Below are 17558 nucleotides of genomic sequence, written 5' to 3' on the forward strand. Positions count from 1 at the left end.
TTATAGAAGAATTGATCACATTAAAACATATGACAGAAAAAGCTGCATTGTTCCAATGAGAGTACAGCAAGCATATAATGAAATTGATGGGTCTAATAGGATTAATTCAAATTTTGAATCTAAAGAACAATAACATGCTTGGGAGCTCTTTGTAAATCAAATGCATGGCCACAGATATTCACCCTGAATTACCAATATGCTCAAAGAAAATTTATGCTACTCATGAAAAACACATGAAAGTAGGAGAGATTCACTAAATAAAGCACCTCATGTGAATCTTGTAACTGCTAAGTAATTTATATTACTAAACCCAGAATAATTTAATCACCTATGATGTGCTCCATCAGATGCATTTTATTTTGTTTCTCCTTTGCATTTAGTTTGCCCAGTGAAATCAGATTTGTTCATTCTGGAGTTTTGACACAAGAGCAGACTGTTGTAGCATTATAGGTTTTGCCACTGCAAGGAAATATCGAATTCCTAAAGACAAAAACTGAAGGCATCTACCCACCCAGCTTTCTCCAAAAAACAAATAGATTCTCAATATGGTTTGGGGTTTTTTTTGTTTTGTTTTTTTTCTGAGTTTTTTGTTTTGTTTTGTTTTGGGTTTTTTTAATCAATTCCCTCATGAGAGACAGAGAAGACTGATTAGAAATTGCCATGGAGAAATTGTTTCTGTTTAGAGCAATACGAATTTCAGTCTCCCCGTGCTGAAGCTTTTGCAAAAGCAGATGCCATCCGTTTTAGCTGCTAATTCCAGTGCTCTGGAGCCTGATCTAAAGCCCAGATAAGGCATCTGCTTTGACAAAGTCAGGGTCAGATACAAGTACAGCTCTACAGGGTGTTACATGAAGTGCAGTCTATCAAGGAAAGGGAGGTACATTTCCATCACCCACTGTAGTGTCTAAACACTATAGTACTTAGAGAGAAGCCGCAGTGAAGAACGCAGCAGTACCAGCAGCAGCGCGTTGCCACCACCAGCTGAGTCCAGGCACTGCCATGCAGTGAGTGCTGCTCATCACAGCAGACTCTAATAAACCAAACCTTTAAACACCCTTAGAAGAACATGTCTCCTTGGGGTGACAGAGCTAAAGCAGACATTCTGGTTGCTAGAAAAAGGGCCTCTTCCATTTTTCAGAGGGGAAAAGGGGACACTCAGCTCCTTTATTACCTGCTCAGTGTAACAAGAAGGAATGGTTACCCCTTCCTAGTCACATTTTCAGATGCAATATCCTTCACATGCACAGCAGAAATAGGCAGCATGCTAGGCACAAGAGAAGGGAGATCCACTTACCATCTAGGAAGCACCATCTAGGAGAGAGCCTCTGAACAGAAAGTACTCTGGGGAAGGAGCTTTCCTGGTCCTGGATAGGGCAGGGAAATGACATTTAAAAAATAGCAAACTGTCTTTTTTTCTCTAAAAAGAATTATTTTCATTTTGTTCTACTGGCATTGCACAATGGGGAAAACGTACATAGCCCAAACCCACTGTATTTGCTCCTCACTGACATCAGGGTTTGACTGTAACACAGAAGGGAGCAAACTGACACAGCTTCAGCCACAGCTGTCTCCTTCCCTTCAGCTCAACAGCACCAAAAAGCTTTGCATCAGAAACAGCTTTGTCAGCCTCCCTCATTTGTGGGGACACAGGAATAGGGAGAGATGAAAGATATCAAAGATACACATCAGTATCAAACAGCAGCCATGAACTCTAATCATGAATCACAGAATCACAGAATGTTAGGGATTGTAAGGGACCTCAAAAGATCATCTGGTCCAATCCCCATGCTGGAGCAGGAAAACTTAGAGAAGTTTGCTTCTTGTGCACTTGTCATGTTTATTCTACCTCAGTATTTTTACACTCTTTCCCACTTGTACTGATCAGCCACTCAAAGCACTTGCCTGCTTTGCCTGTCCCTGGCATGTCCCAAATGCACATCAGGGTAAAAAATAAAAAATGTTATTCTCTGCACCCAGAATACAGAGAGCACAGATCCGAGGACCACTGCTGGCCAAGCAGACAGACATCCTATATCAACATCTTCCCATTCTGGCTAAAAAGACAATCTCTTTAGGAGCAAATTATTTCAGGAACTGAACCAAATGACCAGGGAGAAATGAAGGCCTCCTTCCTGACCTACACTCACCAAGGAGTCAAACATGCTGCCCCTTGCTTAGTCAGCTCTCGCTGAGCTGGAAAGGCAAAACAGATCTCAGAAAGCAAAAGGTGATCATGGCTTTGCTCTGTGCTGCCAGTGGATGGCCAGCCATCTTCCTAAAGCCACTAGGACACAACATTTAAACACAAATAGATTTGCACAGGGCAAAACACAACAGCAGTGATCTTGGGCACACACCTGGAATTTGTATAGAGCCAGATTCTGTCCTTATTTACATCATAAGCAGTAAAATCAGCACTTCTCCAAATGATGTAAATTCAGGCACATACTGGCTTTATTCTTCCTTCAGAAAACAGGCTACAGTGATATACCAAATCACAAGTCAAGAAAATAAAAAGTAGAAGCAATGGAGAAGAAAGGCACCTTTGAGAAAAGTGTTGCTGTACACGGAAAGCACAGAATGGTAATAACATGTATGTACATATACACTTAACATGGGAATAGATTGGTGAAGAGAGACCAGAACACAATGATATTTCACTGCGACTTCTCATAATATCACACGGGAGCCCAGGACCTTCCCCAACAGCAGGATGCATGACAAACAATTTTTATATTGGTAATTATACAGCTATAACAGGTCAGTAGTTGTTTGGAGGTCGAGCACCAGAAAGTACAGTCTGACTTAAAGAGCAAGTTCCAAAAGGAGATTTCCAACAACTATGGGTTTTCAGCCAGAAGGGACAACAGGGCTATGAACACTTAACCCCTAGCATAACACAGAAATCCACTGCTCCAGTCCGCACTACAGCAGACCTTTCAAAAGGCATCCAGCCTAAGTGAGAGACTCCATGTGACACAAAACCCACCATCCCCTCAGGCAGCTGGCACCACGTGCATAGTTTGAAGGAGGAAAGAGAGGCTGCTCTGTGTACAAGGTGAAAAGCGCAGAAACACCAGCACAAAATAATAGTTTACAGTATATCAAACGCGTCAAATGCATCTCGACATTCATACAGTTTCTCAAAGGTTCATAGTTTCCTCTATATTTTTCTCTGTGTTTACTGCCTAGTGTTTATATCATTAAGAAAACCTAGAAGTAACAGATATTTCTCAGGAGCTTATCTTACTGTTTTGTGAATCTGGCACATTTCTAAAATTTCTTATGTGAGTAGCCACATGTGAGAAAAAGTTAAGAAAAAAATAAAGACTATATCGACAGAAAAATGGGAGTTTCATCAGTTCAATTCCCCAGACTGCCCAGCCGGGTGTCAGGAAGATAACAAGGAAGAAGCAGTGTCCTTTCTTCAACCTAGGGAATATCTCAAAGAATGCTGAAGGAACTTGTCATTTCAGTCTGACTGGGTAAAACAATTTCCAAGCTGATTACAGAGCAAGTAATGCCCTCATATATTAAGAGCCAGACGTTGCTCTTCAGTTTATGTAAAGGTATCTGACACTTCTCCAGCCACTTGAGAAAAAATGATGTCACATTGATGTTGTATAGATACACTCAGCTGCTTGGCTTCCCCAGTCTCCTGGTCAGCAGGCTGCCTGCATGCACTATGTGTTGTTTTCAAGCATCTCCAATGATGATTACCATTTTGCATTTTGATGGACACTCATTTCTGAGCCAAGTGAATGTATATCAGCGGCTGGCTTGATGCTGCTATAAAATGTTATTAATTTAATTTGGTATCATGATAGCTTTTGCAAGATTCATCTTATTAGCTTCTGCCTCTGAGATTAACTGGGGCCATCTATTATTGCCTTTCATTTCTGGTTATCCACAACAGAAAAGCAAAGACTGCTCCACAAAACTCATATGTTGACTCATCAGTGCCCTAGAGTTTGGCTACAGCCCTGGCAAGAGATCTTGTCTGAAATGTCACTGCAACAACTTACAGATTTTGCTTGACTGAAAAAAAAAAAATACATATATATACACATATATCTTCTGATGCACGATGCCTGCATCTATAGCCACCTTGATGAAAATAAAACAGCCTGAATTCTCTCCCATATTCAGACTCAAGGATTTTGTTTGGCCCCATAAACCTTGCTCTCATGTACAGGTTTTTGTCTCTAGCCTCTGTGCATAACAGTAGAGATGAAGACAACATTCCATAAAGTGAACTGTTTCTGCATATGGGAACAAAATTACATATCTCAGTGGTTTAAGCATCAGTTTTAAAATACACCTATACCTTTCTACAATATGGGTTTGTGGAGTTTGGGGATGCTTAGGTTTGCTTGTATCACAACTGAGGTGCATCTGGGAGAGTCAAGGGTTTTCTGAAATCTGCAAGGTTTGCCAATGTTTATGTATTTACATGCAGAAAGCTTTATGCATCTAAATATTTAGTCCATTATTTGCAAAAAGGTAAGGACTAGGATACAAAGGACAAAGGAAGATAATGGTGTGTACTAAAAAAAGTAGATGGTATGAAGAGGAGACATGGGTAAAAATTCATAGACTCAGCAGAGTACATAATGCTGGGAAAATGAAAATAGGATAACACTGGTAAATGCAAATTCAAATCACATATTGTGGTATGTTCTTTCCAAGACCTCATTATGCTTCAACTACAGAACTTGCTTGGGAATTCTCAGGCCCACGAGAATGATATTTTATAACCATTAAACTCATTAGAGAAACAAAACTGAATGAAAAACAACTATAGCATAATTTTTCTCATTTGCACCTGGCTTGCTGATGTTTCTGCTCACTCCCCATGTTTTGAACTGCAGAAGAATCATGCAAGAGCACAGCATTTATGAGACCTAAAAGTACCCGTGACACCTTATTAAGAAGACAGTTCCACCAACTCAAATACCTTATTCATGCCCTTTATCTCCTGCTTTTCTCTCTTTCTGTAGTATGCAGAGGGATACCAAAAATATTAAACAAACCTCGAATTAACCTAACAAGACAGTTTATAGAAATGACCCACTGAGAATAAATCAATGGTTGAAGAATCCACATAAACAAGTACTGAAGACAAAACACAGAGGGGAGTGCATTCAAAATGTAGTATCATAAAAAATTGATAGCAATTTCACACCGATGTGCACTAGAGGAGATGGCTAGGCAATTAATTTATATACTGCTATAAGTGCAGAGGTTAGAGCCAAATATGGGGTTGATTTCTGACATTTCATATTCTCTGTTGGCCCTCCTCATACACGTAGATTTAATTGTTCATTTTACCTCAGGCATTTTCCTACACATAGAGCAGTCAGCAGCCACTTAGGTTAATTTATAATGAGTGGAACAGAATAATACATGCTGGCTTTTTAGCCGATTTGCAAGACACTAGCACTACTCTAAAACTCAATTCAAAGGCAATGATTGATAGAAATGTCAAAAATATAAGGTTTAAATTGGACAGGGGAATGCAGAAACAAACCATGAACTGGCTTGAAGAAGGGAACTCCAGGAAAACATGCCAAATTGCATTTTGTCATAATGTATTTTTGCATTCAGCGTGTTTACAGGCGTTCTTGCCAAACTGGAATTCTGTGTCACCCAGGCAATCATTAAGCTTCGAGAAATTATCTACAACTTGACTGCAATGGGTTCCCACCAGCTGGATCACTGTTTACTTTCTCAGTGAACTCATTCCTGCTGATCCCAACAAGACTTACATTGTTAAATCTAATAAAAGGTTATCAACACAATACACACTTGTCTTGTGATCTTAGGGGCCACGTCAACTGACAATTGGTTGTGTGAAGCCTCTATGCTGATGTTAGATCAGCTCAGGAGTCAGCAGAGTTAGTCTGAGTTATTTACTCCCAATTCAAACACTGTGCAGTGCAATATTTTACTGAGAGAAATATGGATTCTTGAACAACACTTCCAACTGTAAAACCAAGTTCTGTATTGTGTAAATTGTACATTAAAGTTGTAAAATACACAAACAAAGCGATTTTAAAGACTAGCCACCTAAAATTAGAACCTCTTTGTCACATACAAAAGACAGATTTGTGCCTAGGATGGATTAAAAAACTACACTGAAAATTATGTTAAACTAAAGGTAGGTGACTCTGGTGCACAGAATTATTAAGAGGTTAGGCCTGCTAGCACACCTCTTTTTCTCAATGACAGACTTTATTACTACAGCTATGAAATATAACATTTTATTGTTCAGTTTCTCAGACAGATAAACAATTTTACTTTTGTCCTTTGTCCTAAAGGACACATTCTCTCATTCACTTCAAGGCACTGCTATTGTTATACCACTCACGTCATCATTCTGTGCTAATTTTAAAGATGATTCCACAAGTTTTGCAAGGAAAAAGATTGTCCCAGGGAAAGCACAATGAACCTCCAACATTTGAGGGTAAATGAGAATCAGAAATTCATCTAACACACAGGTATTTAAAAAAAGAAAACCTGGGTTCAAATGCAGAGACTGCAGCCACATTGTTAAGCTTGTCTTTGTTCTGATACTAAAAGGAAAGCTTATCTTACCTGGTAATGAACCCTCTGTGTAGTAGAAGTTACCGACTGTAGATCCTAGTAGGAGGATGAAAGACACACTGATGATGAAGCAAATTAAAGCAACAAGAGCTGTTTGTGGTTCTACTATCTGGAGTGATTGGGCAAAAACAAATAATTTTGTATTTCTCACTACTTTTAAGTTTATGGAACAAACACCACAGAATAGACATGGAAAGCTCACTCAAAGTTTAGATTTGCATGCATTCAGTCAAAAAATAGTTTCAAAAATATAGATATTATCATATTTACCATATCATAGACCTATTTGTTCCATGAAAACTATCTAAATTTAGAATATTGGCAATAAAATAGAAGAAAATATGTTCAAGTTCATGTATTTTTTTTTTTCAAATATTTGTGAGTAATTAATACACTAAAGAAAACCACTTGCAGTTTTACCTTTTTTAGGACAACCTCATTTCAGGGAGGTCATATCAGAACTACCCTGGTATTTAGCAGGGTTCAGAAACCTAGTTTATTTTAACAGAGATTTTGTCAAATGGTTTTAGCTCATAACATAGCCTACCAAAAAGCCTGGCCTATAGACCATAGCTCCCCAGCTGGCATGCAAGTTGGCAGAGTGCAGAAAGGCTTGGCACCTCCAGTCCCAGCAAATGGGTCTGAGCTAAATCAAGCAGACAAAAAAACAGTAGTACAAACCCAGCAATAGGTTGTAGAAATACAGCTCCTCCACAAACACTGTGGGTAATTCAACCAGAACTTCTAGTTGTGCTTCCTCCAGGGTTGTACAACTACTTGTCACCTAATACTGGCTATATTAAGTTGCCTGAGCTGAGTATATTGCATTTATAACCTGCTGAGAATATCATCACAAATATTTAATTGTAATTTTTCATCACCAGATACCTCAAATATGCATCACCTGACACAATATGATTTTTATATCTGATAATAATAGCCACACCTCAGGTCAGAATGCATTTGCTGAAGGGAATTCTGGCCAAAATGCAAAAAATAGTGAAAGCCTATAACGAGATGCTGAGACCTATATTCAGGCTGTGAGTGCGGAGTTTCAAAACCACAGTAAGCCAGTGGCTCCCAAGGAGTTCAATGAGAGGATGAGGTTCATAGCTCCTGGAAATGTGGACAACCTATTTAGAAACCCACATAGTGTCCTCACACTTGTAAACATTGAAAGACATCAGTCAGAGACAGCACATGAATGAAAATCCATTAGTTCTATCACTAAAGGAATACACATTTAAAATTATTCAGGTAATGGTGCATTTGGAGTTTCCCTTTCCCAGACTGTATTGTAGAATGAACTCTTGTGAGGCGAGGTGTTCAAGACAATAAGAGTAACATTATTATTAGCTGCATGAGCATGTATTTCTGTGTATTTGGAAATACCTAGTCAATATTTGTACTGTTTATTGGTGTATCCATGACAGTGTTAGAGAAGGACTTTGCACAATTAGACCCACTCAAATACCACAAAGTTTATCCTTATATAATGCACTTTCTAATCAATAATCTGTGTAATTTCAGAAAAATGTGTGGAAAGTCATGGTATTCCATTCCAATTCAAGGAGAAGTAAACACATCCATCCATGTCAATTCTGTTATCATCTAAAAGGAGCCAGTATGACTTCTCATTTCCTGTTTAGAAAATATTTTTCAGTGCTTCTCCTGCTTTTAGTATTACATCATAGCTCTAAAGTTTTGTTTTCATTGGTAGTCACATTGCAATACTGTTAATAGATGTTTGTTGCAACTATTAGATCTCTGCATTCAGAACTGAAAAAAGCATAACATAGATTAATAAATGATACCTGAATTCACAAAAATCCTCACCTCTTGTAGACGGTCAATGTACATACGACAGGTCTCCAAGTCACAATCTCCTCTTACAACTATAATTCCTAGGGGAATGGCTGAAAAATCAAAACCAAAGAAAAGTCTCTTTAACTCAAGTCTCTTGAATGTTAAAAGATTTGCAGTATGCTTCAGGTTTGGTTTTTTAATGTCCTTTCAAAAGCTTTCTGCTACCTAAATCTTAGCAGTCATTTAAAAGCAGGAATATATTATTCATCATTAGTTTCACCCATTCATAATTATCAAAGACTTTTATTTTCAACAGTCTTTCATATCAAAGAAGCCAAAACAGATTCAGTTCAATTGTGTACTTCATTGTCTGATGTCAACATCAGTTATTAACTGCAAAGAAAGGAACATTCCCCAGAATAAGAGTTTAGGGAAGTGCTCTTATGCATTGAAATAAAAGAGTGATATTTCATTTTCAGAACTCTTAGAAGTCTACAAAGATGACTTAAAGTAATGAAAGCCACAGTCTGATTTTAGAGAAAACTGTCCAGCACCATGTTATTTTGATGTAAGGCTGCTTTCCAACCAAAACAGACATTATTCCACATAGACACAAAATTGACATAATATCTCCATATTTTCTCAGAGAAAAAAAAGAGAATGTGTAAAAATACATCTCCCCAGCTGAGCGTAGCATTTAAAATAACAGGGGATTTAGGTTTCCACAAACATTCTGTTCTTACAGCCAAGAAAAAATCCCCAAACAAACCCACAAAGAGAATAAAAGATAAAAACAGTATATGTGAGTCCACAAGTAAAGTACCAAGACAGCTACCTACTCACATGTCATTAAATAAAACAGGAAGCAAGTGAAAACTCTCGAGTATCTGGTTTTCTAAAACTGAGTCACTGAATGAAGTTCTTTTTTTTCTCCCTGGAGGTTCTTTAATCAAAAAATGGCCCCAAAAAGTAGCAAAGAAGCAGGAAAGAGAGTTAAATCCTCATATGAAGCATTCCAGAAGGAGAGAAGAATATCAACACATAAACAATTTCAGTAACTGAATAACAAGAAGCAACATAAAGTCACTAACATTTCTGAGATTAAGAGGGTGAGATGATTATCTACCACAAAGTTCTTCATTCTGATAAAAGAACAAAACAGTGCTAAAAGATAATGGGGAACATGATTTTTATTCTTGTGAACAACCAAGGCTGGAAGCACAAAGACAAGCTCAATGGTCTCAGGGAGAAGAGTAGGGGAGCACCTGCAGCAGTCGGGGTCACTACAGGCCTCAGAGGCCATCACATGGCTCTGGAGATGCTCAGCAATGCTGCCAGCATCATATTTGGAAAGCAATTTGAACAGCAGAACATCTATGAACCTGGGAAAACCCAAAGCAGAGAAAAAAATGCTGGAAGGAGTAACAAGAAAATAAAGAAGAGGTAGGCAGACTAAGGAAAAAAGGAAGAGCTTGTGCTCTGACATCTAACAGTGATGTCAATCCACCTGCTCATTTTCAGAAAGGCCAGAAGGGAACAGTGCTCATTGCAAACTCTCAGGTTTTTTCATTACAGAACAGAGAGTCAGAGACAAGCGAGTGGAATGAGGGTCAACCATGAGGTTCACTTTACGAGCTCCGGCGCTCTGGGTTACTGACTGATTCTCTTTGCTTAGTGTTTATTATTGCTTAACCTGCTCTGACAGGAGACCCTTAAGCTCTTTGTAGAGAGTACTTAATGGCTATCTAGTTTCAATTCAGCAGATCCCTCTGCAGCCCTTACTAACAAAAGCATTTGTTAAATTCATTTACAGCACTAAAAAGTGAATTGCAGCAGACACGACTACACCTCCAATAGCTACAGAGCACTAGGGAGCTACACCACTGGCTTATTAACTGTCACCACCAATTTTGTATCTTTTCTCTTGGATTCCTTCCCTCGTGGATGAGTATGTGCACTTAATGGGGACTGGAGCTTTCAGCTGCTGAAACAATGCAGTTGATATAGAATTGAAATCCTTAACCATCAGCATTACTGACAGCCCAAAGGGGAAGGACCTTTTGGAATCCTGAAAAAAATCCACAAAAATGTCTGAAAAGGAAACACTAATATGCAATAGATAGCTTAGCAGTGGCATTTATGTGCTTCATCTACATGAATGAAGAAGAGTCACGATTAACAGGTTTGATTAAGTTATGTCACATCTATTCTTTATGATCATACAACAGCTCTAGAATTCTGGGCTAGGTGACTTTGTTCTTAAAAAGATGTGCAGTTTTGCTGCCTGGGAATCCCAAATTAGCATGACCTATGATTTTTTGTGTCAATGGCTAGCTAAGGGATAAGGTGCATCTCAAATATTTCTCTTACATATGGTTCATGTCCATTTGAAAAACCTTTTAAGTCATTACTGGGTAACACTAGAGTCTATGCTAAAATGTTTCTTGCCAAAGATTTTTTTGTTTGAGTTTTATTGGTTGGTTGGTTTGGTTTATTTGCAAGACCTATTTGTCTTTCAGAAACGAAAATGCCTTCATTTTTATCATAAACCACAGTAAGTATACACAATGCATCACACAGACAGGATTTTCAAAGTGCTTCACATTAGCTGTTGTTTGTAAAAAAAAAAGAAAAAAAAAATAATGCTTAGAGATTGATACCAGAATTGAAAATATGGCATTGTTGCTTATTCTAAATATGGGGCAATGCTGAGCAACAGGGTCAAAATGGGGTTAGTTACAATGAATCAAAGGCATAAAATTAACATGAATGGCATTCATTGTCATAGTGGACACTTTCATTCAGGGATAAAGGGTCTTCTACCTTTTCTGAATAGCCCTGTGTGGATGAGGATGTGGACAGTACTGAACATTGCTGTGGGGCATGGTGATTACTAGATGTGCCACGTGAGAGATGGGAAGACAAAATCTTACATGAAGAGCACAGGTACTGCAGTGCAACTTTTCCCATATACCCACATACTTTCTGCTTCTATGAATACAGGGATATATCCACACATGGGAATATGCCAAAAATAAGGGACAGTCCCAGATCATGAGTCAAGCCACAGCATTCAAATGCCAGAAATTTTTCTCCTGAGATGCCTGCTCTTCTGGCCCCTTGCATCCAGCTTCCAGTTTCTTTGTGTTCCCTGAATGGTGAAAAGGACTTTGTCCAGGGACCTGTGGATACAGACTCTAATGCTTGAGTGATGAGCAACAGTGCAAGAACCCCAGAAGATGAGACAGGCAGACAGTTGCTTCATATTCTGGAGCAGTACTGCAGAAAGTTTTTTATTCCTAGCAACACTAACTACAATTGAGTATCAGCAAGAGAAGGGTGGGGTAGGTGCAGCAGTATGGTTATAGAGTGCTGCTCTAATTAACTGCAAGATTAGTAGCGATTTCCTAAGCCCTCATGAAATTAGCTAGAGAATTTATAAACAAAGAAGAAACCTTCCACCCATTAACTGCCCATAATGCTGAATTTCTAAAGTTAGTGAACTCTTTAATGCTTCTGAGAACACAAATGCAAGAATACTAAATATACTGCATTTAACCCTGTAAAAAAAAAATCAATTAACTTTCCCATTTATTGTTATTAAAAAGTTCAATTTCTGATCTAAACACCATGATTAACCCACTCAAATCCCAAACAAAACAGCCTCGAGACAGATCATTAAGGTAGATTTGAATGCCAGGAAAACTCATTCCGAGTCTGACATACCTCAGGGGACTGGGAAGATTAGACATTGGACTTTAAATGTTTAATGTAGCAAATAAAGGATCCTTGCTACTGAAGATGTTATGAGAATGTCATTTTCCTGAGGGGTTTCCACTGTTATTAGAAATGTGAAGGACCAAGTAATTTCTTCAGAGAGAATTCTAAAATATTCAGACATTTATATTAAGAGGTTTGGCTTTGCCACTATGGTTTTAATACAACTGAGTTTGTGAAAAGTGTTTTTCTAACCACACAAATCTAAGCCATGTGTCTCCTCAGATAACTTTTATTTATTATGCTGACAAAAACTAAGCCTCCTTAGGTTCATTGGTTTTCTTGGCACCAGTGGTTTAATTTTAAAATCTTCACAAGTTAGGAAGTAAAACACAATGGAGGTTATCAAACTAAAGCAAACCATGTTTGAGAAGATGGTCATCCCCTCCAGGCTCTCTGTGACTTTTTTCCAATACCCTGCCACAAAAAACAAGAACCTGGCCAAGTCAAATGAGAGAACTTGTCACAAACACCGCACAAAAGGGAACAGGTTACCGAAAAAAAACCTACGAACTACAAAAACTGTTAATTGAAACTGGCAGGGAAGGGTTATCAGGGCTAAGAACTGAAAGAAGAGGTTTGGCTGAAAAATGAGTAAGTGTTTAGGATTAAGAAAAAGAATAGCAACCTGAGCTACAAGATCTGCAGAAACAGATTTAGACAGAAAGGAAGGATGTGGGTGGAATGGCACAGCCAAAAGGGACAAAAAGAACTGAAAAGGTAAGAGGAAGTCAAATCAGAAAAGCTATAGGAAAGGAAATGAGAGAAGTAGAATATGCACAGAAAAAATATCACAGAAAAGTCTCTACCAGAAAGACAAACTATAGCATGATTTACTGGAAAGTCTGAAATGTAATTTAATATTTTTGTATCTCCCCACTCCTCTGGGGTAAATAAATATTTATATCTATTTGGAATATTGTCCATCTCTTCTAGTTTAAAGGACGTGGCAAATTTAGAGATGACAGTTTCCCAACTAGTTCTAAAGGAAGAGGACTCCATTGAATGCAAATACGCCCGATGTGGAGTCAAGACAGGGTAGATTTAGATTAGATATAATGAAGAAATAAGGGTGATGAGACACAAACAGGTTTCCCAGAGAAGTTGTGCTTGAACCATCCCTGGAAATGTTAAAGGTCAGAGGCTTTGAGCAACCTAATCTAGTGGAAGATGTCCCTGCCCATGGCAGGGAACATGATGATCTTTAAAGGTCTCTTCCAACCCAAATCATTCTATGATTCTATAACTCAGTGACATGAGATGATATTCATGATATTCTTTTGGTTTGGATTTACTGGTTCCTCCCAACCGAAGCAATGGCACATGTTCAATAAATGTTACTATGACTACAAAATCAAGAGATCAAAGTAAGATAAAGCCAATAATTGAAGCTGTCTATTTCAGCACCTGTACATATATTCATTGTGCTATTCCCTTTACTTGTCTGATCACATACTACTTTTTCTTCTGTTAACTCCTGCGCCTTTCTAATCTTTCAATGCACACATGCATGGGTATGTGTGTCAGTCAAGACAAGAAATGTAATTCCCTGTTCTATCTGGACAAAGCCCACAAGATCTCATCCATCAAAAGGCAAAAAGATATTTCCTTTGACACAAGCAATGCCTTTGGCAACTTTCTCTTTGTTTGTGGTGGGTTTGTTTTGGTTTGGTTTCGTTTTTTTGGTGGGGGGGCTGAAGGGGGTCATTTCTGTTTCAGTTACAAACATTTATGAGTGTTTTGCATCTGTACAAACCAGCATGAGAATCTGGGATCTCAGTGGCAGCAGAGTTGCCAATATTTAACTGACTGCTGACTTCTATCCCTCTTGTTTTCATCTCACTGAGTGACTCTAAGTAACACACCCAAACTCCTCAGTTTCAGATCTTTTAAATCACTGTGACAGACAAATGCATGAATTAGGTAATGTCTACACAACACATGTTGAAAAAGCAAAGTTGTGGTGACTTTTAAACAGAGAGAAATTTAGTAGACAGTCTGTAGGTAATGCTGCCTTTTACAGAGCTTCTACAGATAACCCACCATGTCGCCCCCTAAGAGACCTTCTGACAAAAGTGATCATAGGTGCTTCCTTTACAGGATGGAAGAGGAGGTTTGTAGCTACACAACACATCTTACATAAATCTATCCAGTTGATTCCCAACAGGAATGCATTTCTTTCAGTGGTTAATCTCCCCTGTCCTCACTCCATCTGCTAATTCAGGTTTCCCTCATTCTAGTAGTCACCTAGCACGATGTTTCTATGCTCCCCTTTGTCCTTTACATTATGGATATTCAGGATCTAAATACTAAGTACTCAGCGCTGACCTTTTCTTATTTAACTAGTTGCTCAAAATCACAAGGAATATTCTCCAAATTAGCTTCACCTGCCATTTCCCTGAACTTTAAAGTATCAGAATACATTTCACAGATAAGTGATTCTCAAACTGTGCTAAGTATATTGCTGGTATGGGGAAACTACAGTATGTCTGTACAGACACACATCCCAAAGGACTCACAAGCTTGTCAATCAATTTACCTCTGCATACCTAGGATAAGAACTCTTAGGATGACCCCAAAATCCTCAGATAACTCACAGAATTTAAAGGCAGGTACATACGCAATATAGACATCTGGCTAGATATAATCAGAGAGAGACAAGAATTTGAGGCTAACAACACATTGTGTTATACCAGCCTCCACTCCAACACACAAAGCAAGAAGGCTGCAGAGAAAAGGATAGTTAGATTGCAGATAGTTCAATTGTTATACACATGGAGCTAAATTTTTCTTCAAAAATAGTTTTTTATTCTAGTGTCCGGTTTTATTCACAAGGAGATAAGGAACAGCTGCCTCTGCATGAAAGACGGTGTGGGAGACCCAGAGCTGTTACAGAGCTATTTCTGACACTGCTACCACTGCAGTCAGGTATGATTCCTCCTTACTCTTAGTAGTATTGAGCAAACTAAGATTGGTTTTCCATGGCTAGACCACACAAAACAAGTTAAGAGCAGTAAGAACTGACACATTTTATTAAAAAAAAAAAAAAAACAAACCAACAAACAAACACACACAAAAAAAATCCACCCTGTGCAGCTACTGTTGTTGGTGAGCTACTTCATGGGGCAAATCTACAAGAGTGTTGGCAAGAAGTACTAGGAAGTGTCGAAGACCATTTGGTCACTAAATAGCTTATGGTTGGTTTGTTTGTTATTTCTTTAAAAAAATATATATAATTCCTGCATTTACCTCCATTGTCAGGAATTTCTTAGTAACACTGGAAAGGAGAAAATATGGTGTCACAAATAGAAAGATCTTGCTGTTTTAAAAATAACTCAGTTGTTCCCCCCCAATGCTGCTTTGAATCACACTTTTCTCCAGTAATAGGAATTCACAGACAGAGTGCGCAGAAAATACACAGGCAAAAGAGAAAGAATTAAATTCTGTACATCTAGCAATATCACCCCAACTCACTTTTTTAATACAATAATCTTGGTTATGGTCATGTAATATACAACTATCATGTTGCGTAGGATGTGGTGAAGCTGTTGACCAGGGTGACAAGTGCTTGGGGCATGTATAGGGACATGTTAGAGAAGACAACTACATTCACAGAACATTACAACATAACTAAAATGCCAACATATATCTCTTTCTCAAAAGATTGCATGGAAACATTCACTCCTCCTCACTGAAGGATCAATAAGCATCCTCTGTACCATCATCAATCAACCCACAGACAATACTGAGAGGTTGACAGAAGAAAGAATGAAAGAGAAAAGAAAAAGCATGGGGAAGGAAGAAAGAAAGGGCCAATTCAGAAACAGCATCTTGGTTAAATGCCAGCTGCAGTGACAAGAAAAGCAGAAAGTAACAGAAGGAGAATGGGCTAAGAACAGTCGTGCCCTTCAGAGGACAAAATGACATTCTTTAACTGTTCAAAATTAGGTGTCTACCTCCAGCAGAGTGAGAATTAATCTTCATGGAACAATTTGTATGATGCGTTGGTATACTTTGGGAAGTGGAATTTTAGGTGAAGTAGTTGGATATCAAATCAGTATTTTAAGCAAACAAGGGAAGCAAAATGTATTTACTGTGAGTTAAAATGATCCAGATTATGACACTGATGTCAGAGCTTTCAAAACTCTAGTATGGAAACATGTAACAGGCAAACACCATAATAACTTCTTTGTTATTTTTCAGGAATAACAGCATGACTCATTATTAACTGGCTTCCTTTTCCTGTTCAGATTGCTGTGAGATTATGGTTTGGTTTTCAAGTGATTTAGGGAGGTAAAAGTGCTTTTAATACATCTGGGCAGGGGATAGATGGTAATCACACTATTCTGGAATTAAGCTGTAGGTACTCTGCCAAAGCCTGGACAGATATATAGATTGAGTCTCTTGCAAGCATCTAATGAGACTTACATGCACCTGAGAGCTACCGTAGTGCTGAAGGAAGCTAACCCCACTTACAGTAACAGGCCTTGTAGAAACTCTATTGTAGAAACAGGACCCAATACAAGCGTTCTTGTATTTTGCTGGTGCACAAGTATTTTCTGCATTTAAATTTTTAATTCAGACTGACAAAATTTCAGTTATTTATTTTCCATGGAAATGTATTTATTTCCACTTTTCTCCCCACATAATCACTTTCTTTGTTAAAGGAAGGAAGGTTGCTTCTCCTCCCTTAGCATTCCCCTTCTCCCCTTTAGCTAGGTAACATTTAGTGGCAATGCTCCATGAAATTATTCAATGATGGGGACGTAGTCAGCACGCTTATTTCAAGTAAGTATTTAACATATGACAGAGCCAGGCAGGCAGAAGTCTATAGACTTGTCACCAGAAAACCTTGTAAAATATGTCCAATTAGCTATGTCAGAAATGCAATTTAAATGGCTATCATCTGTTCTTCTTTAAAGGAATATTGATGCAATTTTTTCCAGCTTCCTTCCTCATAAAGCTTAAGTTATGTAGTCCTCTAGTGTAACCATGCAGCTTGATGACTGGCTATGCCTCAGTTTCCAGAAGAGATGCAAGCATCTTGCAGTAAGTCACAGGAAAAGTGGAATGTTAGGTCTATGCTCAGTGAACCACAGGGTTTTTCTATTTTTCACTTCATGGAATTCAAGGAGCTGGCTAGAATATTTAAAACAGTTTTGTTTCTGACTGTTTAGAGAATGCTTTTCTTCCCATACATAATTTTGTTCAGTTGTAATTAACATCACCAAGAAGTTCCCAAATCAAGATCAGGCTCCTGAAAACTAAACGTTGGACAATTCTGACAGGAGACACTTAGGTTATATGTCCAGAGAAGTCAGCTGATGAGCATCAGTGTATGCTGTAAATTATGTATCCTTATACCACAC

The 17558-nt window shown here is 38.3% G+C and overlaps 1 protein-coding gene across 3 annotated transcripts in view; it reads right to left on the bottom strand.

Annotated features, from left to right (window-relative positions):
* The window catches only part of DGKI (diacylglycerol kinase iota), a gene marked incomplete at its 5' end in the record, with an annotated part of 215395 nt that overhangs the window by 50938 nt on the left and 146899 nt on the right, over positions 1-17558 (bottom strand). For all 3 annotated transcript variants that reach the window (XM_082064302.1, XM_082064301.1, XM_082064303.1), the window contains 3 exons: positions 1295-1364; positions 6598-6642; positions 8443-8522. In XM_082064302.1, the coding sequence (XP_081920428.1) occupies positions 1295-1364; positions 6598-6642; positions 8443-8522 (195 nt within the window). The remainder of the gene's footprint in view (positions 1-1294; positions 1365-6597; positions 6643-8442; positions 8523-17558) is intronic.

This window comes from Streptopelia decaocto (assembly GCF_964273445.1).
Source record: "Streptopelia decaocto genome assembly, chromosome: 1".
Lineage (NCBI taxonomy): Eukaryota > Metazoa > Chordata > Aves > Columbiformes > Columbidae > Streptopelia > Streptopelia decaocto.